We start from the raw sequence: 24,450 nt of genomic DNA, 5'->3' as shown, positions 1-24,450 counted from the left end.
AAATCGTGGGGGCAGTCGGTTAGCTAAGACGGGTCGCGGCATGGACAAGATATTGCGCATTTCGTCATGGCCAATGGCACGGCTAGCCGGTACGCTGTCAACACACCACTCCGGGACCCGTGCCTACCCAAGGAAACCATTCACACCCTCGTGGTCGGTACTTGGACGCCATGATGGATCAACATGCTTCGTCCCAGAGTACAGTGACCAGAATCTGAATGCGAGTTAAAGTGATTATCGGTCCCAACCTCCATTCTAATACAGGATTCCTTTCCGACTGGCTGGCCTCTCGTCGATCCATTGTGTAAGGGAACACGGGAACCCAATCAGTCTCGCGGCGGAGCAGAACCTATGCGGCAGAGCATCCACACCAATAAACGTTTTCGGTCAGCGACGTTAACCCTTTCAGCGAGCACATTGGCAGCTTATTACTCTACTCGTAGTTTTGAAACGCTTTTGATAGCAACTGCCCGCTCCATGTGTCCTCCAGGGGAGGATAGTCGGTACACAGCAGTCCTCCGATAATGCCAAGAGACAACACTGTTTACCCCCTTACTGGCACGCAAGGAACCCGACGCCTCACACCCCACCCCAGGTACCCCAAGTTGTACGCAACAGGAGACTAAAAGAAGGTTTTTTTTTTTTGGTTCTGTTTATGTGGCTGCTGCGACCCTGGCTTCTGACACCCCCCCTTTCCCCCTTTCTCTACCCCTCGGCGGCCTGGGCCGCGACCACCCCGACCCAAGCTAGCCGGGATACTTGCTGCTATGTGGGTCGACCCGGAAGGAACCTTACCGGCGGCCGCAATGTAGATGAGAGTATGTCTCTATCAGACGGGCCACCAAGACGAACGGTTCCCGGGAGGTGGCGGGGTTGTAGAAGGACAAAAGCCGCATCAACGGGGATAAACAGGGGTCCTTGTGGTCATTGGGCTTCACCCGAGGCGCGACAACGTGCGTGTATGCTGCAGGCAGTGCCGCGCGGAAACTGAAGTGCACAACGAGGAGCAAGGCGAGCTTCTGTCCGCAGACTGCGCTTGTGGTTCCCTTACCCTAGCAACCAGCCAGGCTCGGCCCAATGACACAGGGCAACGGCTGGCACACGCAGCCAAGCTCCGAGTTTGTACCCCTCAGACGTCAATGGGCAGTTCCTGAAGTTTGGCCACCGCACCTTGCCCAAGTCGAGAATAAGTTCTGGCGCGGTGGGGAAAGCGTGTGCTCGACCCTGGCTATTGAGCCATGAACAACGTGGCTCCTATGGAGGCCACTCCACTCCGGAGGACCTGCGCAGACCAGAAAATCTGGCTAATTTGCCGGCAGGGGTGGCATTTTACACACCCACGGCCGGCTAGGTACTTGCTCTGCTCGACGTGTGATCGTGAGCGTGATTTGGGTCTTGACTGACGGGGGGGAAAGATATCCGGAAGACCGGAGACCGTGTGGTACTGTATGAAAGATAGCGGGCGGAGGCTGAGCGGGAAAACAACCTTCACCTCAACTGCTTCCCCTTTTCCCTCGATAGTATCTCTACCTTCGCCCAAGATCACTTGATGCATGACCCGCTATCGTGTGTTAAGGGGCGACCACCCTGGAGCCAGAGGAGACAGCAGAGCCCGAGTATAAGTATTGACGCATCACCCACCGATGGACCATAGTACTCGAAGAGCGGCCTTCTAGTGCCCATCAGTCTCGAGTAAAAAGAATCACCGGCAGATTTCAAGAACCTTGTTCTCGACTACCCTTAGGTACACGTGCGCCGGCAACCTTATTCGAGGACGACGACTTAAAATACACAACGCCCCCATTTCCCTCGCAGTCGACAGACATCAAGACCCCTAAATCAAAGCACTCTTCCACACCGGCAACTACTGCCCCACCCCCCTGGTACTACAACGAGCTCTTTCATCCGGGGTAAGTGAGAGATCTTCGCTTGAGGGTTATGCAGCAGAGGCTGCCGTGACACCCCCAACGGCTTTGGTTGGTCCATGTTGCCACCAACTGGTGGAAGAGTACAACCAGAAAAGGGGGGAGGGTGGGGACCTGGGAAGTAACAGTTAAAGTTAACATCTAGACCTTTGAATCAGATCGGTCCGTGGTTAGAGCTAGACGCAGACAGCACAGCATTCAACGACCAAGAGCCTCTCAGGTGCTTTGCCTTGCTCTATCAAAGAGCTTGAGGGAGAGGTGAAGAGGACGAAGAGACAAGATATTGAATCTCGAACACAAGACTGGCCCTGAAACACCACGACTTTATCCCGGGCCCACCTCACATCCAAGCATCTATCGAACCACCGACCTGTTCGCTCCTCGTTCCTGATCTCTCCGTGTCTCCACCCAAAACCAAGACTACAACACGCCCCCAGACCCCTAAGATCGACTCGAGTACATAACCAAGCAACAAAAACCCAAAACAAAAGGAGAGAGAGCGAAAGGGCTATGTGCTACTACGACCAGACGCGGTGGATCTGCCAGTACTGGAAGTGGGGCAACTTCCGGCAGCAGTGCAACAAGGAGCACCGGACGGGCGAGACGTGCGGGCTCAAGCTGATTTACGAGACTGAGACGGTGGGCGAGCAGTGCAAGGTGTGCGACGCCATCAACAAGAAGCAGCGCCGCCTGCGCAAGATGATGGACGACGTCAGCCGCTGGCAGCGCGAGGGCGGCCGCCGCGCCACCATTGAGAAAACCCAGGCCGACATTAATGATCTTGAGCTCCAGATCAACGAGCTCTGGAGGGGACATGTCGAGAGGGTTAATAGCATTAGCTATTAGCTAGCTTGCTGCTGGTTCTCTACCTTGGCCTTCACCCCCCTTTTCTTTTCCCCCTTAACCCTTCCCTAAGCCCCCGGCATATCATCTTCAGTGTCTCTGCCTTCTTTCCCCCCCTCCTTTCTCTCTCCTTTCTCCTTTGTTCTCACTCCGTGGGCGGGGTCTGTGTTCGCTTCGTCACCTACATGTGTAAGTAGGTCGGAGAGGAGGCATGGGAAAAGGGGGAAGCGGAAGAGGGGGACGGGGGGTGCTCGTCTGGGTTGACAATGCCTGCCAATCAGCCGGAGAGGAGGGGAGAAAACGGAACGAGGGCGAGACGGAAGGAGGGGGACAGGCCACTGCCCTGTCGGTCGTCCTGTTCGCCGGTCTGGCTCGAGGAACGGGCGGGTGGTTGATTCTTCCCTCTTTCCCGGGAAGGAAGCTGCTTCGAGGGAGAAAGGGGGTGAAAAGGAGCCAGATGAGTGGTCAGAAGAGGGATAAAGAACGGAAAGTGGCGGAATTTGGGACGGCGTCAGCGGAAAAGTCGGTGTTTCCCTTTTTATATTTTATATTTTTCCCTTTTTCTGTGGTCGTTTTCTTGCACCAGGGTTTTAGAGAGAGCGGAGTCAGCCCGCCTAGCCTGTCGACGCGACTGGACATGTGTAAGTGAGAAGCAGGGAGGACAGGGGGTCTCTCGCCCTACCGTATGCAAGCTTGATGGGGCCAGGTCCGGGAACGGAGAGGTTATTTGTTGACTCCTTTTCCTTTATGCTTACCCTTTTTTTATCTTGCTGTTGCTGTTGCTGTTTCCAAGATACCTAAAGTAGTAGTTGTGCGTATTTCTGCCCACGAGCCGGAGTTTTCCATTTCTTCTCATGGGCTTTTTGTGGCTTGCGGGATGGAAGCAAGAACCGGCAAAGGAAAACAGGACTATTTCTCCAGCAATGGGGCCGCCGACGGGGCATGAAGAAAAACCCACTTTTTACGAGTAACGAAGCTACAGAATTTCCCTCGCTCACAGTTCCACGTCAACGCCAGTTCACTGACTTGCAGGTGAATCCTCTCGCACATGTCCAGTAACGTTAGGAACCAGACGACAACCAGCAGATCAAAAAGCCGAATACGGACATCTCAGGGGTCTTGGCCCCGTCCCTCCCCGGTCTCCTAAACTCCTCCACATCTGCCAGCGGGGAGAAACCGTTGCAAAAGCCGGCGATTTGGTGCTTTCGGCGTTAGTTTGCCGTACATCGGACCGTATATGGGCGGAAAAAGGTTTCTCATTGCCTCGAAAGCAGAATTCTAGCATGCAGACCCGCGGAGAGTTCCCACTGGTCTATCCTACACACCAGCATGTTGGCCGGGAGCAGTATGACGCGGGGGTGGGTGAAAGACTCGACGAGAACGCGGAAATTGAAGGGCACAGCTGCAGTTTCCGAGTACCGTGCGGTGCAGAACGGTCGGCAGAGCGGCTGGATGTGCTTATCTGGCGAGTCATCGTAGAACCTGCAACCGAGGCAGGAAGAAGACCATCGACTTGTCTCGGCGAATGGGAGAAGGCAAAGGCAGCCGGGGGGGTTAGGTCTGCAGCGTGTGGAAGCGTCACGTCCCACGCGAAACGTACTGTAAGGGGAGTGGAGGGCGAACGGAGGCGAATCTTGCTCGGCCCCGAAACGAAGGGCGCCTAAGAGAGGCTCCCCTCACTTCGTTTTCGCTGCTGCTTAGGGCCACCGCTCACAATCCCGGGCTTGCTGTGTTAAGGTGCTGATAGGCGACTGTTGCCCTATGAAACTCCCGTTTGGGCAGAGAGGGTTCTCCAAACGAGGTTCTGCCAGCCCAGGTAAGCCCCACAGAGAATGAGAGTGTCCGGGATTCAGGCCGAGAAAGTGCCAGGGCGGGCTCGAGAGGGGTCCAAGCAATCGCAGGTTGCAGTTTTCACCGGTCTTGTCGTGGAACCTCGCTGGGTGCGCTCCGTGGTGGTAGCTTAGCCATTGCAGATGATGCGACGTGCTTCGTTGCGCTGTACGTGTTCCCTCCCTGCTGCACATCCTTCTTCTTCTGGAAGTGTTGCTGGGCCTCCACCCTTAGGCTGTCCACCCCTCAGTCTCTCGGTCGATTCGTGGCGCCCCCCTTCTTCTCCGATCCCGTCAGAGAGCTGCAGGCGGGCCCAATGAGCCGGCCATGGACACCATGGCACCCACAAACTCCCGATTTGAGTCTCACCATCGTAGCCAGTCCCGTTAACGCGGGGGAGATGTCGTGTTCCGGAACCGCTTGCAAATTGGAATGTACCGAAACTGTACACCGTGGGCACCTGAAACGGTAGGATGCCGAAACCAAAACCGCTGCAGAAACAGACTGATGCTGATGGCGCTCTGAAAACTCATGAGAAACCAGGATAGACGGCTTGTTTATAGCAGCGTTTCCCACTATGGGCTAACATCAGCAGTTCCAGTGCACGTGGTTTGCTATTGACGGGGCGTGTGACCTGTCCAGCATGCCGTTTTCGGAAATACACGATGGCGCGTCTTGATTGGCTAGCCGTGAGTTGGAGATGGGCCAGTCACAGACAAAAGAAAGCTTCTTGATTGAGACTTCTCGTCGCAGTACGGAGCACAGCGGTACAGAGCGCGCAAGGCCAATTTCTCCGCATCACCCAGCCTCCCCACACTCACGGCGTCAAGATGCGGCGCCAGGGCTCTACCATCCTGTCGGGTATGAGACAGTGTAGGCGGCCCACCGGCCCCCATGAGAACCCAAGTTTGATGACGGGCCGTCCCACAATGCCACGTTGGCCATCGCCGCACTCATGCTGAAACCTTAAGTCGAAAGCCGTTCCTGGGACCGCGAGGAAAGGGTGGGATCAAAGTGGGCAATGAATACCGAGGGAATGGATCAGGGGTCAGCGGGCAAGGTCATCGGGCACCCCCTCCCTTCCAGTCGGGCCTAAATCAGGCCGCTGCCTTGGTCAGATGACGGCGTTGGGAGGGTGATGGCATCTCAGCGCATGGCGGCTGCAGCGTCGGCAAAATTGCCGACGAGAACCTCACCGCCGTCGATCTTGATGGGAACGGGGAGTGCGTTCTGCTGCATCTCGATGTTGTCATCGTCGGGGGTCCCCCAATCAACGCGCGCCACAGATGCCAGGTTGTCTTGAGAGGACAGTTTGGAAAGGAGGGTCTGGTACCGGGCCATCGTCGCGTCGTGGGCGGCGTAGGTGTATGGAGCCGCGGACGGCTGCATAGCCTTATCCTGCGGCACGATGTCATATATGTCGACCATGTTGCTGTGCATCCGAGTCAGTCAGCCATGGGCGGTCCCATTACCACAGACCTGGGAACGGAAGATTCCGGGGGGTAACAGGGAAGCCAAACGTACTCGGAGGTCCGGGCCACGACTCTCTGCAGGGCCTCAATCTCTCGCTGGACCTCCTGTGGGTCTTCTTGGCCCATCATATGCGGCTGGTCGAAGCTGCCATAGTGCAGGTTGTTGGGGTCGTCGAACAGATGTTGGGCCTCGTCATCCTGGTAGACAGACGACAAATAAATCAGTCAGCTCGGTCTCTGCAGAGTTACGAGGCGCGGCGGTAGAAGTGAACAGACGAACCTCGTCGTAGTCATCGCGACGGCGGCTGCCGAGGCAGGACGAACAGTTTCCCATTTGACAATGTGTGGGGGAGCGGAGCAAGGCGAAGGCACAGAGAAAGCAGTGAATAGCAATACAGGTAATAAAACAAATCAGAATTCGCGCCTAGATCCCTCGATGGGACAAGCTAGTGAGGTCCGTTCATAAGGAAAGAATGAGCGACAAAAGTGAAGATCGATGGAAGCCTCAAGGTCAAAGACGCGGATGCGACTGCCGCATTGTCGGCGACTCGGCTTGCGCTGCGGGAGAAGATTTTGACGTAGCTCAGCTTATCGCATCCGCTGCGCCTCGGCTAGCCTCGAAGAGTGGTTCAATGCGCCACATGCTCGAGCCACGTCTTGGCACAGTTTGTGGTGCCAAAACTAAGAAAACTTCAGCTTCAATGTTCAACAATCAACAACCATTCAACCAACCGCTTAAGAATCGGCTCCGGCTGGAAGCACGCAACGAAGTTCATTGTGTGAGATTCACACATGTCAAGAGAGGGTCAAGGTACATACAAATTGGCCGTCATCCCGTTCTAGGGACAATGTATCACACCTCGTACAGTGCAATACCATTCCAGTCCTCTTTCAGATGCATCACACCAGACAATGTCGGGACCATGGTCATGCTTACAACACATCGCGATGCCCAATTAAGATAAAGACTACCAATTGATTCCAGATTGTCGGTGGATGCACACCCGCTGCTAATTAGATTCATTTTTCTTTTCCAGTCAACAGTTCATTCAAGCTAATTATAAACACGGTAAGGGTTAGGGTTGTCAGCAGGCTGGGCCCAAGCCGCCCAACATAAAGATGGCAAAAGTCTCCAGGAAATCAGCTGCAAGCCATCTCTTTGGCAATTCAACACTTGCTCCTGCCAACTCGACGCGAGCGAGCATGCTGCATCATTGCTTTTGTTGGTTGGGGCAGCTCAAGCTCCGCCACTCACTGCAATGTACATAAATGCACCAAGGAGGATTTTGGGCCTGAGTCTACGCCGGCCTCCGTCAATCGAGGACAAATTGAATTTGAGGACGGTCCGTGGTCCTGGGTCTGACTCCTGTCACACGATTGACTCACGCCGAAAGCGGAAAGCCTGGCAAACAAGATGACAAGATGAAACCGTCCTCACTTATTTCAGTGTATAAGTGCGACCCCAAAGACCAGACAAGCCCGACCACCTGATGAGACTTGGTTTCAGTGAATCCTCTTCAAGACTTGAACCGGCTCGAGTCTTGGGTGATCATTTCAGCGATCAAGATGGCAGCTCCAGTCAGCGAATCCTATGACCTGTTGGTCATAACCGATGCCACTTGGTCTATGGGGACTTATCTCATGTCGCTCAACAGCTCGCTGCAGGATATCGTCCGCATCTCGGCGACGACGGCATGCTTTGATCGCGTCGGCGTCCTGGCCTATCGTGACTATGTCGCCGACCGCCGCAACCTCATCGAATGGTCAGGATGGCATACCAGGGACGCCAATTCCGAAACCTCTCAGGACCGCCTGCTATCCTTCGTCAGAAGCCTCCGGCGCCATGGAGGCGTCGACTGGCCCGAGGCAACCAAGACCGCTCTCGCTCATGCCTACGAGCTCATGCGCCCTAACGCGAAGACCATCATCCTCCTATATGCAGATGCCCCTCCGCACACAAAAGAGAACTCGGGTCATGGCATGTGGGAAGCCGAGCAGCGGGCACTGCTAACGCCGGGCGCCTACGGTGGGACGGCCAACCTCTTTGCCGACTGGACATCGGCCGTCACCACCCTTAGCTGTGGCGAAAAACGTGCGCAGGTCTTCACCATCATTGATCCCGGCCAGAGCCTCACCTCGACGCCTACCTTCTTCACCTACCTTTCCGCACGTACAGGGGGAGTCTGTATAACTGTCAAGTACCCGTCGTCGACAACCATCTCCAAATTGACCGTGAGCATTCTCCTGGCGTGGATGGGCGTAGACAAGCGGGGCGCTATCCCAGAATCCGCCCAACTTGCTACCGAACTGAGGTACAAAGACGTGAGCGGGATCGATGAGCTGGAGTCCGAGACGGATGAAAAGGCCGCCAGATTCCTCCCGTTAGCGGCCGAGGCGAAGGACGAGGCCACCACGCTGTCGGGACCGACACGCAGAGAACGTCTCCTAGATAACCTGGAGCGGTCGCCGCTCTCCCTCGAAACCTTGGCCCAGGTCATCCCGCGCCGTGAGCACCCTGTCATGGATTTTGCGAAACGATACAAAGCGGACCCAGAATATCGCGAGTTTGTGCGCCAACAGCTAGCCGAGATGATCCAGTCCGACGTGACCGTGATTGCCCTGAATCCGGTCTTCGGTACTCTGTGGCGCACGGTTTGCAGTGACAGGCTCAACCCTGCTCGTGACGCGCTGATCTCAGAGTTTGGACTACAGGTAGACAGGATCATCGACGCGGACAAGAGGGAACTCATGAAGACATGGCTGGAGGAGTCCTATAACATGACGGGCGAGATAACCGAAACCATCGAGTCCGTTCCAGCTGCCGCACGGTACCCCTGCGTCTTCCTCGACCCTACCTTGCGATTCCCTGCCGATGGAGGATCGAACGAAGAAGCCTCCATGAAGTTCACTCGCAGTGAGCTGCTCGAAATCGGTCGTTCTTGTGATTATCGCATTCTCCGTCGTCTGGGCTCCGTCCTTACCCGCCTTACCTATGTGAGGTCCGAGGAGGAGCTCCCGGCACATATAGCTGACGTCCCAGTGAAGGACGTGCCCAGGATTCCTATGGCTCTCGCGCAGGAGGCATACGGCCGTGAGTTTTGGAAGATTCTGCTCCACACCGTCCTCCCAGGCACCATGCTAGCAGCTCGTCCCGCGGCCTTGCTGGCAGCCCTCAGCCTGCGGATGGGGATGAAGCCCCTGGAGGACGCCGCGATTTCCGAGCTCCTCGCCTACAGGGACTACTGGAACACACTCGACATTCCCGAGACATGGAATACCAACTGCCTCGGTCTGCTGCTAGAGGCGGACCAAAGGCACCAGCAGTATCTGGCGAGCCTCCAGGGCGGCACTGCGGGACAAACAATCTTGAAGGCCGAAGACCGCAGACTTTTCCAGGCCCTCGTCGACTACAAGCTGCTGGAGATGAACCTGAAAACGTGTCTCACCGCACATATTGGCTGGACCCCCAACAACAGCAGGGTCCCATTAGGCCCGGTAGTTGTCTGCAAGGCCTGCGAGTTCCCTCGGTCCGTGACCGTTATGGCAGACAGCGGCGTCTGTGGACTGTGCACGGTGCCTAAGAAGGATATCACCACGGAAGGCGGGCGCGATGCGTTGCTTCGGAGTAATGTCTCGCAAGCCGACGACAGCGGCACCGAGGGGTGGTGGTGGGAGTGCTCGATGCAGGATTGCCGGGCGCAGTACGTCGTCTACAACCCGCAGAACCTCAAGGTGCGCGCCAAGTGCCACTACTGCCGACAGAAAGGTAAGATCTCGGCCCAGGATGCCGACTATCACCGCCTCACCACGGCTCCCTGCGTCACCTGCACCGTGTGCGCCAACCGGGTGATCTGGCCCGAAGCTTACCGCCCGTCCGACTTCGACCCGGCCGCGTACAAGTGCCCGGCATGCACCAGCAATCGCCCAAACACCATTGTCCTGGAGGAAACCACCCCTCAGAAACTCATCGCAGAGAACGGCACAGAATGGTGCCTGCGGAATGAAGCCGGGACCATCCGCGAACCACTCACCGAGCGGAGCCTCTTCTACGTCATCTCGGACGCTGCGACATCTACCACGAACGGCGACGCCCGCGCCTCCTTCGCCGACAAGATCCAGGTCCTCCCCGTTGCCGAACCAGCCCTCACGATCCGCGGAAAGCCCGTGCACAACGCTCGGGAGCTGGTCGCGTCGCTGGGCGAATGGATCTCGTCGCGGCGCGTACAGCAGGGGACCTGTACGCTGTGTTTCTCCTCTAAGCACAAGCGCCGCGACCTGCGCCCCGCGTGCGGCGGGCGCAAGGGCTGCCGCGAAGTCATCTGCGCCAGCTGCGTCGACAGCTGGTACGGCATCAACCGCCCCGGCACCGTCATCAACGTCGCCGCGCTGAGCTGCCCGTTTTGCCGCCGCCAGCCTGTTCCCAACGCCCTGCCCCGGCAATTGCGGTACTTGGGCGGGTTAAGGAACGCGGTTGCTGACGCGGGGGAGTGGGTCTATGCCTGGTGTGTTGGCTGCGGGTTTGCGAAGCGGTTCGCTGAGCGGGTGTGTGCCGCGGGGATGATAGGGGAGGGCGTTGAAGGTTGGAGGTGCGAGGAGTGTCTCACTGCTCAGGGTCAGGGAAAAGGGGTGAGTGGTTTGGTTGTTAAAGAGTGTCCTGGCTGTGGAGTGGTCACGCAAAAGACGGCAGGTTGCGACCACATTGCCTGTCCGAACTGTGAAGCGCACTGGTGCTTCAATTGTGGCGAGAAGGTGGGCGAGCGGGAGATTTACACCCACATGTCTGACAAGCATGGTGGGTGGTATGGTGGGAGGGAGTATGAGGAGGAGGAGGAGACGGAGATGGGGGGAGTTGGGAGACGGAGACGGAGACGGGGATGGGGGAGGTGGGTTGCATTGATGAGGTGTCGTTAAGGTAGAAGATATTAGACCTATTTGCTTTGAGCTCAGGTTTGAGTATTATCTGATACTCGTGAATGGTTACTAATCGTTTTAGTATTCAATCTGGCATTCTGGAGATACCTAAGCTTCGTTTTCAGGTCGAATCTCAGCTGTGGCGTTGCGATTTCATGCAGCTACAGTAGTCAGTCCCCCTGAATGCCTGTGATTCTTCTACTGATATTAGACACTAACAGTTGATTCAGTGACCATGGTTGGGTGACTTTCTTAAGACCACCTGGATGAGGCTTTTCAGGTACTGCTAGTGCCTTGGAGTTGATTGAGTCTGAGTAACAGGTAGGGATACATTGACGAAGCAGCAACGATGTTGTCGTTAACATGACACTACATAGCTGGTTCCGGGCATACATACGAAGTAGTGGCTTGATCATTGACCTAACTAGGACGCCGTGATATGATTGGATTGACACGCTCCTAAACACGCCAAGAACTACGCCTTTGAGACGCCATCCGTAACTTTGGGGAGGAAGGTGAGCATCGACTCGGCTTCGCCTCCACGAGGGCCTGTTCATTGGCCGTCTCACAACCCTCAGCCGCACTGAAAGGGGCTAGCTTGGCTGTTTGTAACCGCCCAGAGCTCCGAAGACGTACTTGAAGGCTTTGGCGTCCTCGTCAGTGCTCACTTGCATAAAAGGTAGGGCGGTTGCCACTTGCCCCTCCCAAGGCTCCCTCACGGTGTGCCTGGGGATTCTCTCGCTGTCGCGGGACGCTGCTCACTCTATCACTACAAACATATGCCTAGGCAAGAACCATGGTTCGTTAAGCTTGTCCCAGGATGTTTTGCCCCGTTTGTCGACAAAATGATTCGCTCACATTGTGGAATCCCAGCCTCTTCGACAGCTTGTCCCTCCACCTCCGCTGACCCCTCCAGGCCGGGGGGCCCGGGGTCACGTTGACACGGCCAAAGTCGAGTATGTCTCAGACTATAGCCGGCTGGTGGCGGTTAGACTTAGACATGGGGTAACTAACACGATAAACCTCAAAACGTTAGCATCTTCGCCGTCCACGGTTTGAATCCGCTGAGCAAAAACGACGCAGACCACGCATGGGATACGTGGCGCACCCCGCCCGGGCCGAAAGGCCGCCTGTGGCTGCGGGACGATCTTCCGCAGTACCTTCCCGAGGCGCGCATCTTTCTGTATGAGTACAATTCGACGGCCGTTTTCGGCCGGGATAAGGACAACTTTATTGGCAAGGCAAACGAGTTGCTTGAGGCGGTCAGGATCAAGCGGCGCGAAGCGCCTGACAGGCCCATCCTCTTCCTGGGTCACAGCCTGGGAGGGCTGCTGATCAAGCAGGCACTCATCAATGCTCACAACAACCCCAAGTACCAGCCAATCAAGGATGCCACGACGGGTCTAGCCTTCTTCGCCACGCCGCACAACGGCGGGGACTGGAAGCTGCTCAGTCTGGGGTCCGTGGTGGCTAAGATTGCCGTGGCCACTGGGTTCCAGCAGGGCGATGACATCTTGGAGACGCTGAAGTCTGGGAGCATCTTCTCGGACATCATGCACGAGCTGTGGAGGCAGCAGCTGATGAAGTACGACATCATTTCGTTCTGGGGAGCGTATGACAACGTATATTTTCCCCCTGAGCCCCTTGCCGGTTCTGTTGACTAACCCGCTCTAGGCTGTGCCGCGTGACAGTGCTCGCCTGGGGATGCCTGGAGACCGAGAGAATGTTGTCAAATTGAATGCAGACCACAGCAGCATATGCAAGTTTGGCTCCAGCCAAACGGACCAAGACAACTTCGAGCACGTATGGGCCAACATTGAGGACATTTACAAGGAGGCGCTCAAGAAGGCAAAGCCTGTACAAGTGCCCATCATCAACCAGCCTGCTCCCCAGAGCTGGGACGGCGCCTCGCCGCCAGTAGAGGGGGCATACGCTCCACCACAATCAAACCAAGGACGTGTTATCAAGTTTAGGAGGCCCGATGGAGAAGAGCGCTTTCTCGATGATGACAGATTTTTTCTACGATCGAACCAGCCTGCTAGCCAGGGCTGGAACAACGGGGCCTCGCCGCCAGCAGACGGGGCATATGCTTCACCACGACCACCGATATCCACCCCTGGGACTCCCCAGCCGCCTTCTGTTCCCTCAAGATTTCCCCCGCCGCCATTGGGCAGCACATCGCCAAATCCGGACGGACAGCGTCGGTTTACAGGCTTTTTGTACTCGCCGACGACTCCAAATGACGCCAATTCGGCCAAGGCGGCCGACCACAAGAATGCAGGCCGTTGGGAGCAAGCCCGGACGCTCGAACAGCAGATGTTTGAGGGGTATCAAAGCACGTTAGGCGTCACTCACGTGTCAACCTTGACCGCCGCGGTCGATCTGACCCTCACCACGGCCACGCTCGGCTACCTTGCCGACGCCGAGCGGTGGGTAGACTGGGTGATTCAGATTGGCGCGGGCACGCTCGGGATGAAGCACCCCCTTTTACTCAAAATCAACCGCATCAAGGGGGAGATTATGGCCTCGAAAGGCCAGTACGCCGAGGCCGAGAATCTGATCTCTGGCGTGCTCGTGGACCAACAAGACCTCTTGGGAGTCGACCACCTCGACACTCTCGAAACGGAGCGCGCGCTCGGCGACGCCTGCCAGCGCATGGGGCGACAGCAGGACGCCGAGGCGCGGATGCGGCACCGAGTGGAAACGCTAACCAAGCGGCTTGGACGAGACCACGTCCTTGTTGCTAGGGCATTGCTGGACCTGTTCCTGACGCTGATCTACCCAGAGATCACGGCGTCTTCGAATACCAACAATAACAGCCCCTGGATACCCACCGTATCCGGCAACCGCCTGCAGCTCGAACAAGCCGCCTCATCCGTCGGCGAGTTGCACGGCCGACTCAAAGCCTGCTTGGGCGCGCAGCACCCCCTGACCATCCACGCGCTGCGGGTGCTGGGGCAGGCCAAAGCCGCGCAAGGCCAGACCACCGAGGCATCGGACATGTTCCGGCGGGCGCTGCACAACGCTGAGGAGGTGCTGGGCAAGGACAACCCGGAGACGCTGGCCATTGTGTGCCAGATCGGGCTGCTGTACAACAAGCGGGACCAGGAGGTAGCCCAAGTCACTGCAGTGCAGCAGGTTATAAACCGTGGTAGTGGTGCAGGAGGCGCCCCGTCGTCGACGGCCCGTCCGTGGTTCGAACGCTACGCCGACTGGCTAGACAGGCGGGTCGGGCTGGTGATACCCGCCACAAGGGAGGTGCTGTGCGTGCTGGCCATGTCGTACATGGCCGAGCAGAAGCTTGTCGAGGCGGAGAAGTACTTGGAGAGGCTGGTGCGCGCGTACCAGCAGGACCCGAAGGTGGCGAACTCGCCTGAGGCGGTGCAGGCGGCGAATCTGCTGCAGTCGTGTAGGATGAATACGATGTGGATGCGTGGCATGGGAAATGGGAGTGTGAGTGGGAATGACGGGGGGGATTTGGTGGGCATGCTGGGGAGGTTGGGGTTTTATTCGGATTATTCAAGTTCGGATGGGTCTAATTATTTGTGGTAGTTCAAGTTGGGTTCGTTACTGTAGGGGAAAAAAAGGAGGTATATTCTACGTATCTTTGGTGGGTAGGCTCAATGTATGGTCATGAGAACGCGAGTTGGGAAATGCTGGGTTCGCTTCAAGGAGTTGCGTTAAGCAGGTATGTACCCCCTTTTAAATGACAATAATCATGATGCCTATAAACTCGGTGTTTTTGAGCTAGGAAAGAACTGCCAGTTGAGTGGATATGAGGTGTAGCCCATCGTCTTCGCTATTCCCGTCGTAGTCACCCGGCCATGGCATATCCACACACTATCAATGTATCCAAGTACCAGTAGCCAAAGGCCGGTAGGCCTCTCCTGAGGCTCTACTATAGGTCTTCTCAGGCGAGGGAATTGCTCTATGTCCTTACTGATTTACTCTGATGCTTGACGTTTTCTCTCAGGCATTATGTTTCGAGTTCTAGTAGCTGGCAGCCTTAGACTACAGCCTTGTCGGAGGTCCTGTGGGGATTGGGCCGGGAAGGGGGTGGAAAAGGGGCTCGTGTATATCCATACCTAGTTTGGTTCGCATCCCTTCGCCATTCCCAGAAGTCATCTGAGTTCAAGAGAGAGTTAAGAATCCCCGCTCAAAAGCAACATTAAGCAGCTGTGCACTCATTCCCGGTCTCATCGCTGTTTTTGTTGTTGATGCTAGGGCCGGGTGCTACTAGATTTGGAGTTCGCGTCAAACGAGTATACGGGTAGCATATATGGGCGCTCCTTCCTCTCAATACCCCCAGTAATAGGCAGAATAGGGAGGAATAATCTGGTCTGATGTATTGATAATGCTTGATTGGAGTTGATGGGTATAATAGCTGCTCTATCTATCTTCCTGTCCCGCCCATTGTCCTGCACACCACTTGCAAGCATCAAGCGTTGAAAGTTCCCGCACTTTATACCCCGATTCTACTACTAATAATAGACTTTCCGTCCCCACCACTAGTGTTTCCGCGCTCAACACTGCAGCACTGCACAAACTGTTATTGAACCCGCCTGCTGAAGGTCTTCGGACTTAGACGGGAGCAGCTTACTAGATCCAGATCTAAGCATTTCGGCCAGGCCCTGCCAAGATTCCTGGGGACCTCAGGACCTGGCCGAAGCTGCCCATTACTATATGCCGGCTGTGTCCTTGGACCGGCTGAATCAAGTTCATGATATCGTGCCGCGCCATACCTAATCAAGAATTGATGTAATCAATCATATCATGAACATCATCCAGAGAACCCATGACCGGGTTCCTGGGAGGACACGAGAAACGGACAGAAAACGGCTGTGGCCCAACTCTAACCGTCGGACTTAAGGGAGCAAACTCAACATAGAAATATCAACCACCACCCCTGACTTTTGGATGGCTTCAGCGTTCAGCCGAGCCCAAGTATTCGCGGGTCAAGGCCAGTGAATAGCAACCATGATGCGTCTCGTCAGCTTTCTCTTGGCCTCGCTGGCCTTGTTCCTGGCCAATGCCTTTGCTCAAGACGACGAATGCAGCTGCACCGGGCTCGATTACACCAATGGCGGGTCATACCTGATCGATGGCAACTCGGAGGAAGACTTCACTTTTACCTCTATGTTTGAGGGTATTGTTCCCTTCACCATTCCCGACAAAGACCGTACTGACCCCTGAAGGGTGCTTTGAGTCCACCATCACTCCTATACTGGTCTCGCCTGATGGCGATGGCTACGAATGCTCCCCGCTTGAGTCACAGCCGGATGGAGTGGAGCAGGCATCGTCCTGGTAGGTGATGTGAACTTCCAGCCCCTGAAGTTATAGTCAGACACAATAGTAATACTGAGTAAACAAGCCCCATCCCGTACTCAGAGATGGGGTCAGGCACTTGGACAATTATCATTGAGGCCCCGGAACACAACTTCTTCGCTCAGCGGCAGTTCAACCTAACAGTTGGAGGTGGCGACATCAACACGGTAGTTGTGACGGTGCGTGTCCGGTTCTTGGTTGTCCAAGATAGCAATAAAATCCAAGCTGACTGAGGACTAGGTCACCCCTACCGAGTATGTCGGTGTCACGACCACACTGCCGGGAGAGAGTATGCCATGAATCCTCACGCTTGGGGCTGACATCCATGGATCAATGAGTTGCTAACCTGGCTCCCAGCCATAACACGCTGGATTGCCGAAACCGAAACTGAATATTTAGAGCCGGAGACCGTCTTTGGAGATTGCTACCTCCAGACAGACACCGTCTTCCAATACCTTCCGGGACCTACTACCACCATGGTCTCCGAGATCGAACGCTGGTCCACGGTTGGCGTGGTCACGCAGTACCATGTAACCACGGTGACGCAGCACGCCTCTTGTCGCTGGCCAACCGCAAGCAGGGACCAACCACGGCCGACATCAACACGGAGGCCTACGCGGACGTCGTCGTGGACAAGACCAACGAGTCGGCGGACGTCTACCCGCCGGCAAACATCAACAAGCAGCCGGCCAGTAGTAACGACAAGAATCACAACGATTCCAACCAGAACGTCAACTCGTTTGCCTACCGTCTCTGTTACCACTATCACCCGGAGACCTACCACTCGGGTCACTACACTCCCTAGGCCTACAACGACCACGCGGAGAGTCACAACTCCCACAGTGATCTCAACAGTGACACGCAGACGCACAACCACCGTCTCCCGCCCGACATCGCGGATCACAACCCGCATCACCACGATCCCTACCCGACGACCCACGACCAGTAATGATCCCCCACGGCCAACCGTCACCACTCGCCGCGCAACGAGACCGATAACAACGAGCCAGATCACCACCCGCATCACCACAATCCCTACTCGAAGGCCCACCACCACTAGTAGGGATGATCCCCCCAGAACCACGCCACGACCAACAACCCGCATCACCACGCTTCCCACGAGAAGGCCTACTACTAGCAACGACCGCCCACGGCCAACGGTCATCACGACGCGACGCACAACACCAAGCACAGCTCCCCGACCCACGACCCGTCGTACCACGCAAAGCCCGCCCCCTGCCGGTGGAATTGTGACGACTACCATTCGAACAGGAAGGCCGGTGGAACCTACTTCTCGTCAGGGTGGTGGGAATCAGTCTACACCAACCTCACGCAGAGGAGGTGGTGGAGGTGGACAACAACCTACTTCTCGCCAGGGTGGTGGTGGGAGCCAACCAACACCAACTGCACGGCGGGGAGGGGAGCCCACGTCTCGCGGCAGCGGCGGCGGTGGCGGTGGCGGTGGTGGTGGAAACCAGCCGACCTCGCGAGGCGGCGGAGGGCGGGATGAGCTGGAGCCCGGGCCGGTTGTCACGGCGTCGCCGGATGCGAAGGTTGTTAGTACGTACTATCTAGTACTTATACTACTTATGTCCGGAGGCCTTGCACATACTAATATGCATCCTCACATACAACATAGCCGCCCGCGCAGTGGCACGCTTAGCCGACGTCACCAGGACGGTGTACGAAACCACAACGGTGACGAGGACTGTGGTTGAGGTGGAAGAGGGTGAGACGGCGACTGAGTACAGTATGTTTGATCGTTTGTTTTCACACCTGCCCCTGAATGAATCACAACATGATATACCCCAGCATCACATTACCTACCTTATACCAGTACATGCTGACAAATACCCACCTAGATCACTACACCACCACATGGACCTACACGCCCCCGGCACAAACAGTCTGCGACGCCGAGACCACCGAGACAATCTTCTACCAGGGCCCGCCGCGGACCGTGTACCAGATTACGTATGTGACGCATTACACCCGGGCAACGGTCTGGGTTGGGTAAGTGTGCTTCTTGATCTTCCTAATTTTCACATATCCATGACAACCCTCGCATACTCCCCTGGAACATCAGTTGTCACAGCAGTTGGGACTTGAGTCCGCAATGCTAATGCCCAGTAACTAGGCAAACGCAATACACCACGTCGACGGATTATCCGGCCATGACACGGTGCTGGCAAAATGGTGGTGATTACGGGCTTTGATTTGCATGTGGATTGTGGACGAGTAGCATTAATAGGGGTAGTACTAGTATCGGGACTAGTATAGTAATAGGTTCGTACTTGGAGCTGGCATGGGATTAGGACGGAATAAGCACATTCGCTACCTAGGTCCTCACCGCCATCTCCTACGGTCCTACCCCTTTCCGCCCTTTCCGCTCTTTGTTGTTCAAATTACAGAGTCGACAGCTACACGGGACTTGAAGACCAAATGTCCATCGCTCCAGCCGTATCAAGAGATTCATTCCGGCCGGTTTCAGCGTGCCCACACTGAAAGCAATAGACGGCCTCCCGTACCATGACTCGGCCGATCCGGCACACTCTGCAACAGCACCAACCTATGAGGTTCGTTACCACCGGGACGGATCACGTTGGTCAGCTATGCTGTCACAGTGTCACCTTGGCCCACCACCTGTACAGCGTATCCCGGCCAATCCTTGGCTGATTCCCTTAAAAGACAAAGCCTGCATGCCGAGAGGTAGCCCAGCTTGCGGTTCCGTTTCTTCTGCAGCATCGTGAATCGGACACTGGGATTGGCGCTTGGCGGAAGCTCTCTGTTCAAAACAGATGGCTGAAGTGACCCAATCGGAGTCGATGGGCTGTTGGGAGTAAGCGTCTTCCACAACGTGGCAAAGTGCTCTAGGTTGACCTTTTCCCAAGCTGGCTTGCCGGTCATGTTGCACATTAAAACCGGTCTTGTATCGCGATACCGCCAGGGCCCGATCCGCACCATCCCGGTTTCGTTGGGTCTGTCGGTCACTTAGAGAGCCATGATCCGTGGTCACCGGCATGCAATGCCCTTGTTTGAGGATAGCACATGCATGGGAGCCAGACCGCCATTGAAACTGCGAGGTCGGAGGAGACGCCGAGCGGTAACGCGGCAACTTGATAGGCCCCGGGCCGGTTCCCAGCCGAGGATCGGCAGCGGGCACACCTCGTGCGAAGGGTTGGCATGCCTCAATGGCATGTGGCATGATCTAGTGGAGGTGCAGGGAGCCGCATGAAAAGCACACCAGACTTCGCCGGTCATGACTGCTGCTGTACAACGTGTTATGGACCAGGGGGCCGGCAGGGGGTACAGTACCCCTAATAAGCCCGCTGGTCGACGCGGCTTTGACTTCTTTGAGATTGCTCCCCCATTCATGTCTGTCATCATCCGCTCACCTTTCTCCTGAAATGACCACCTGCTCGCAGTATAACACAACAACACCATGTCATCGTTTGACATCAAACCCGTGCCCCCAAGCACGAGCGGGGGGATCTTATTTCATTGTGTTTCGACGGCCAGGGCTTTGTTCTCATCCGTGATTGCCTGTCGTGATACCTCTACACAAACCAACAGCTTCAAGGAGAAAGAATCATCGAAAAATGGAGCAGCAAGCATTAAAACGGCAGCCGCGAGGCAGGCAGGGAGACTTGCTCGGGCAGACAATTCGCTCCTGCAGCAAATGTGGCAGCTCCTGCACCTCGACACGATACACCGTGCGGTTCCAGAGAAAATGTCACGCACTTTCAGTCGTACGATTGGCCGCGAGCGTGAGGAAGCCATTTTAAACGAGACAGCCGAGACCATCAAGGGGCTCTTTCGGGATGGCGGGAACGTGGAAGGCTCCATCGGCATCTTGAGCGGCGGAAAACAGGCCTTTTTGAGCATTGGCACTCGAGACACGAGCCCATCGCGCCTTCCTCCCGACGACCACACCGTGTATCTCATTTCCTCCATGACTAAGCCCATCCTCGGCCTGGCCATGGCAGTTCTGGTCAACGATTCCCGGTACAACATTAGTTTCGACACCACAGTCAAGGAGGTTCTGCCTCGCCTCGAGAGGAAAAGCTTCCTTTGCCACGCAAACCGCGAACTGACCGTCGGCGATCTGCTGGACCACAACTCGGAATTTCTGCGGACAACAAACCTGTGGGAAAGCCCCTGCGGCGCCGTGCCATGGCAGACCGAGGATCCCATTGTGTCCCTGCTGGAGCATCTTTCACCCAACGCCAAGTACAGCGAGCCAAGCAGCTTTGTCTATGGGCGCAACTATTCGAATGAATGTTTTGCCCTGGCCGCCGCCATCATTGAAAGGACGACCGGCATGCCCTGGGCGCGGTTTGTCAAGGAGCGAGTGCTGCAGCCTCTGGACATGTGGTTTACATTTCCTGACGTTACCAGGGAGGAGCAGCAGTCTCAAGGGAACTTTGCAGGCACTTACTCTGTGAGGGTGGACGGCACTCTGCGGGAGCTGCGCGAGCAGATCGGGGAATATAAGGACCTCTCGTACCAGACAATCTACAAGTATCTCGAGGGCTGGCCGCACGAGCCAGGATCGATCGAAGTCCTCCCCTCCCAGGCCTCCAGACAAACCATTATGGGCGCCGCCGCGGGAATTATGTCGTGTGTCTCGGACCTGCTCATCTTTTACAAAAAGTTCCTAGCAATATACAACCTTGATGAGCAGACAAGAAAGACAGCTGGCAACAAATTATCAGAGATTGAGCGTGCCATGCTCACCCAGCAGGACTACATCTCCCGCAAGGCCACAAATCTCACCTGTGTCTACGCCGGAGGATGGTAAGTAACCCACTGTCACCCCTTTCCCCGCCTTTGACTCCCACCAACACAGGTACTGATTTCCTCAGGAACATAACCCACATCCCCTGGGACCCGACAACCCCGGGAATCCGCTGGCCCGGAGCAGACGGGGACAACGCCCGTCGACTCGAACTGGCCATGACCGAGGGACTTGGCAGGGACTCTGTGTCTGCCGCCCGCGCCTGGCCCTTTTTCCAGCAACCATCCCCATCCCCATCACCAGGGACCACCACCGATAACATTCAGAATACAACAGCATTGTACCACGGCGGCAACATGACCGGCGCCACCTCCTTCTGCTTGTTGCACCCATCAACAAACACCGCCGTCGTCGTGCTGTGCAACACGCGCGGCTATTTGCTTGATGCAGCCAACCTGGCGGGGATGCTCCTTGCCGATTGCCTCATTTCATCTGATCCTCGTACAAGTACCGCAACTAGTACTCCAGTCAGCATTGACGACAGTGACACAAACCGGCGCTGCGAGGCCGTCCGCCAAGTGTCACGTCACATCCGCGCGGGCTACCTCACCGACGTGGTGCACTACGAGCAGGAACTGCACGACAACTGGCACGACCCTCTCGAGTCCGCGTCTGGGCGGGTGGTGGATTTTGACACCCTCTGGGCCTGCGTGGGCAGGTATCGGTTGTGTGAGGGGGTTTTTGCTGGCGTGCAGTTCTGCCGGTCCCAGCATCCTGCTGATGATGAGAATGGGGATGGTGACGATAGGAGGGTGCTGTGGTTCTGCATGTACGAGACCGGGTTCAAGTATCCCCTGCGCGTGAAAAGGGATGCGCCCAGGCCGCACGATCCTAAGCCTAATAAGGGAGAGCTGACGGTGACGTTTGCCATGCCCATGAAGGACTTGATTCCATTGGGTGTGGGAGGGACAAATCGGCTTGCGGTTGAAGACTTTGTGCTGGTTTTCAGGAAGAAGGATGAGAGGGAGAGGTTTGGAGAGTTTATGTGGAGGTTTGATCGGTGTGGTGTGCCGGAGGGGAGTGGTGATGTGGATATGGATGCGCTTGCTTGGAAGCGGGTTGAGTAGGTACAAGTAGTACTAGTATAATGCCAAGTTATCTAGGTAGCTAGATAGCTTGGAGTCTGTATTGTGGAGGAAGATTTGGCCCTGTTAGTATAGTTAGTATAATGTCAACCTCTATTCAAGGGACCTAATCATGATCAAATAACTCACAGGCTACCGTTTTCCTTGCGTCTTCTTTAGATACCTTGGTGCTTGACATGGAGACAATTCAACGCTCGTCTGAGCCCTGATTCGTTTCAGACTGTCCTGATAGCTAGTGCTGGTAGTGGTTACCACAGTAATGGATCTCTCAAATCCCAATGGTGGTTGGTCCTTGTCCGGCCACAGGAACGTAAGCCATCGGGTTGCTGAACAGCTTCCTTCCGCTTTAGGACGCGACTCGAAAGGATGGTAGGATTGGCGAAATGAGTTATGAAGAAGTGTTTGAGCAAGTAAAGCATTGCGATCCCGATAATGGATGCTGTGCTCGGTAATACTATCCCAGAGGTCCAAGGCGTCAGTATATCTCACTTTCTACCAACAACACTTGTCAGTAATACTGTTGTCCTAACTCCCAAGAACATGATAGTCAGCCGCACACTTCACATTCCTATATGATGCAAGATTCCAGACCAAATCTTTACATCTAGATCATATCTTTACATGTGATGGCCCCCTGGTTTGTCAGGTTCGCGCATGCCTACTGTTGAGTATATATGGCTAATGGCCATGCCTCGGTTGCAACAAGCAATCGGGGTTCCTGTTTTTATCACCTACAGGCACCCCCAGCGGCACAGCATGTCGTTCCAACTCGACCCAACTTGACAGTTGACAGCAAACATCAGAGCGCGTCGAGACCCTACCGGCATCCAGGCTTCTGGGGGCCAACATACACGACCGTGCCGCACCCCTGATAATTGTTGGCAGTCCCCTGTCTCCGTCACGCGAATTCCCGGCCGAATTCCATGTCCTAATGCGATAGCCTCATATCAGCTCAGGGGCCTGTACAGTACATGTATCAGCTTCAAATCCTTCCCTGGGTCTGGATCTCGATTTTCGAATTCGAGTTTTTTGCTCTCTCGAACCCGCTAATAACTCACCCTCTCCATGTCACCCAACGCTGGCCATGAGGGGTCCCAACAAACGCCGGCGATGGCATCGTCCGAGTCCGCGCCAATACCCGTGTCATGCGAAGCGCAAGACGGTTTAATACCAGCTGCCTCGGAGAAGAGTCCCACACTCAATGCCGACGCTGCGGGGCCCGAAGTGTCCGACCATCTCGAAAAAAGCTACCCTGAGCTGCTCCCGCCAGGGTTCCGCTCACAAACGGCACACTCGCTGCGGCGAGCCTGGAGCCCGTGTGACGAACAACAACAACAAAACCGTGACCGCTTGCCGGCCGTGGAACGTGGTGAACCTGTCCCGCTCTGGAAGAGGCCCATCGTCTGGGTTTTGGCAGGCTGCGTGGCGATTATCGTAGTCCTGATCGGCGTGCTGGGCGGCATGGCTTCCGGACGGATCCCGATAGCCGCCGCGGCGGGCTCAGCGGTGTATGTACTGTGCTTTCCCTCAATCTGTGCCCTAGAAGTTCCAAACTCACCAACAAACCAAACCAGCCACAGCACCACCGTGACCTACACCACCGAAAACCCGCCGACCTGCCCAACCGCACATCACGCCAACTTCGTCCTCTCGATCGCGCCCTATAACAACGCCCAAATGGAACGAACCTTCCACATCCAGTGCAACACCAGCTACCTATCCGGCGGCACCCTCACCGTGAAAGCAGAAGCCCCGGGTGCGGGTGACTCGCTCGCAGCCTGCCTGACGGCGTGTGCGCAGGACGCAGAATGCGTCGGGGCCGTGCGGGTCCGGCCCGAGGCCGCGAGTCGTAATGGGGGTGAAAGCGGGTGCTTTTTGAAGGAGGCCCTTGAGCTTGCCGTCACGGGCTTCGGAGTTGAAGGCATCGAGTCCGGGGTTTGGTTGCAGTGACTGATTCGTTTGTGTGTGCATGTTGCGCTGGGCTGTATTGGGCTGTACATACTGTATGACTAGACGAGGTGTATTTTGGGGGGTGGCCAAGTGTGTTTTATCGCTGGCTGGAGGCCTGGTGTGATTGTACGTTGCGATGCTGGGCATTGGGAATGTTGCTGTGGTCCTATTCCTAATTCCCCCTCTTTTCTTTACCCCTTATTCTTTTTGTCATGAGGGTCTGCCGGAGGTGTTATTGGGTGGAGGTCGAAAAATCACATGTACTACCTGAAGACTGGTAGGGCGGCTCCGCGGCTGGGAGTGATACCTTA

The 24,450-nt window shown here is 55.9% G+C and overlaps 8 protein-coding genes across 8 annotated transcripts; 7 read left to right on the top strand and 1 right to left on the bottom strand.

The window, feature by feature from the left end:
* Nucleotides 1-2,435: 2,435 nt before the first annotated feature.
* On the top strand, nt 2,436-2,771 carry N656DRAFT_792915 (uncharacterized protein; the record flags this gene model as incomplete). The annotated part of the gene is made up of 1 exon (XM_064817126.1): nt 2,436-2,771. The coding sequence occupies one exon, from the start codon at nt 2,436-2,438 to the stop codon at nt 2,769-2,771; it is 336 nt and encodes a 111-aa protein (XP_064665424.1).
* An 89-nt stretch (nt 2,772-2,860) lies between these two features.
* On the top strand, nt 2,861-3,734 carry N656DRAFT_460779 (uncharacterized protein). Its single transcript, XM_064809717.1, has one exon. It carries the CDS (start codon nt 2,980-2,982, stop codon nt 3,415-3,417), a length of 438 nt encoding a protein of 145 aa, XP_064665423.1. The 5' UTR covers nt 2,861-2,979; the 3' UTR covers nt 3,418-3,734.
* Nucleotides 3,735-5,360: 1,626 nt separating this feature from the next.
* Nucleotides 5,361-6,162, bottom strand: N656DRAFT_784821 (uncharacterized protein). Its single transcript, XM_064816252.1, has 2 exons — nt 6,123-6,162; nt 5,361-6,030 (listed from the first exon to the last, which is right to left on the bottom strand). Exon 2 carries the CDS (start codon nt 6,024-6,026, stop codon nt 5,745-5,747), a length of 282 nt encoding a protein of 93 aa, XP_064665422.1. The 5' UTR covers nt 6,027-6,030; nt 6,123-6,162; the 3' UTR covers nt 5,361-5,744.
* Nucleotides 6,163-7,232: 1,070 nt separating this feature from the next.
* On the top strand, nt 7,233-11,054 carry N656DRAFT_840145 (uncharacterized protein; the record flags this gene model as incomplete). Its single annotated transcript, XM_064818928.1, has 2 exons — nt 7,233-10,884; nt 11,018-11,054. The coding sequence occupies exons 1-2, from the start codon at nt 7,637-7,639 to the stop codon at nt 11,052-11,054; spliced, it is 3,285 nt and encodes a 1,094-aa protein (XP_064665421.1). The 5' UTR covers nt 7,233-7,636.
* Nucleotides 11,055-11,777: 723 nt separating this feature from the next.
* N656DRAFT_772242 (uncharacterized protein) lies at nt 11,778-14,533 on the top strand (the record flags this gene model as incomplete). The annotated part of the gene is made up of 4 exons (XM_064813917.1): nt 11,778-11,780; nt 11,855-11,937; nt 12,018-12,603; nt 12,656-14,533. The coding sequence occupies 4 exons, from the start codon at nt 11,778-11,780 to the stop codon at nt 14,531-14,533; spliced, it is 2,550 nt and encodes an 849-aa protein (XP_064665420.1).
* Nucleotides 14,534-15,958: 1,425 nt separating this feature from the next.
* Nucleotides 15,959-18,522, top strand: N656DRAFT_802294 (uncharacterized protein; the record flags this gene model as incomplete). Its single annotated transcript, XM_064818225.1, has 10 exons — nt 15,959-16,127; nt 16,177-16,285; nt 16,353-16,485; nt 16,547-16,595; nt 16,664-16,836; nt 16,887-17,094; nt 17,162-17,866; nt 17,946-18,056; nt 18,169-18,319; nt 18,444-18,522. 10 exons carry the CDS (start codon nt 15,959-15,961, stop codon nt 18,520-18,522), a joined length of 1,887 nt encoding a protein of 628 aa, XP_064665419.1.
* A 1,514-nt stretch (nt 18,523-20,036) lies between these two features.
* Nucleotides 20,037-22,171, top strand: N656DRAFT_772240 (beta-lactamase/transpeptidase-like protein; the record flags this gene model as incomplete). Its single annotated transcript, XM_064813916.1, has 2 exons — nt 20,037-21,103; nt 21,172-22,171. 2 exons carry the CDS (start codon nt 20,037-20,039, stop codon nt 22,169-22,171), a joined length of 2,067 nt encoding a protein of 688 aa, XP_064665418.1.
* A 1,445-nt stretch (nt 22,172-23,616) lies between these two features.
* On the top strand, nt 23,617-24,402 carry N656DRAFT_784819 (uncharacterized protein). Its single transcript, XM_064816251.1, has one exon. The coding sequence runs from the start codon at nt 23,651-23,653 to the stop codon at nt 24,137-24,139; it is 489 nt and encodes a 162-aa protein (XP_064665417.1). The 5' UTR covers nt 23,617-23,650; the 3' UTR covers nt 24,140-24,402.
* Nucleotides 24,403-24,450: the final 48 nt, after the last annotated feature.

The sequence above is a fragment of the Canariomyces notabilis genome (genome assembly GCF_033297395.1).
Source record: "Canariomyces notabilis strain CBS 508.74 unplaced genomic scaffold N656scaffold_37, whole genome shotgun sequence".
Classification (NCBI taxonomy): domain Eukaryota; kingdom Fungi; phylum Ascomycota; class Sordariomycetes; order Sordariales; family Chaetomiaceae; genus Canariomyces; species Canariomyces notabilis.
Note: the sequence above shows the minus strand (reverse complement) of the source record. Positions and strands in the feature narration are given on the sequence as shown.

Coding starts and splice junctions, on each gene's coding strand:
- N656DRAFT_460779 (XM_064809717.1), top strand. CDS start 2,980: ATGGGAAAAGGGGGAAGCGGAAGAGGGGGACGGGGGGTGCTCGTCTGG.
- N656DRAFT_784821 (XM_064816252.1), bottom strand. CDS start 6,026: ATGGTCGACATATATGACATCGTGCCGCAGGATAAGGCTATGCAGCCG.
- N656DRAFT_784819 (XM_064816251.1), top strand. CDS start 23,651: ATGGCTTCCGGACGGATCCCGATAGCCGCCGCGGCGGGCTCAGCGGTG.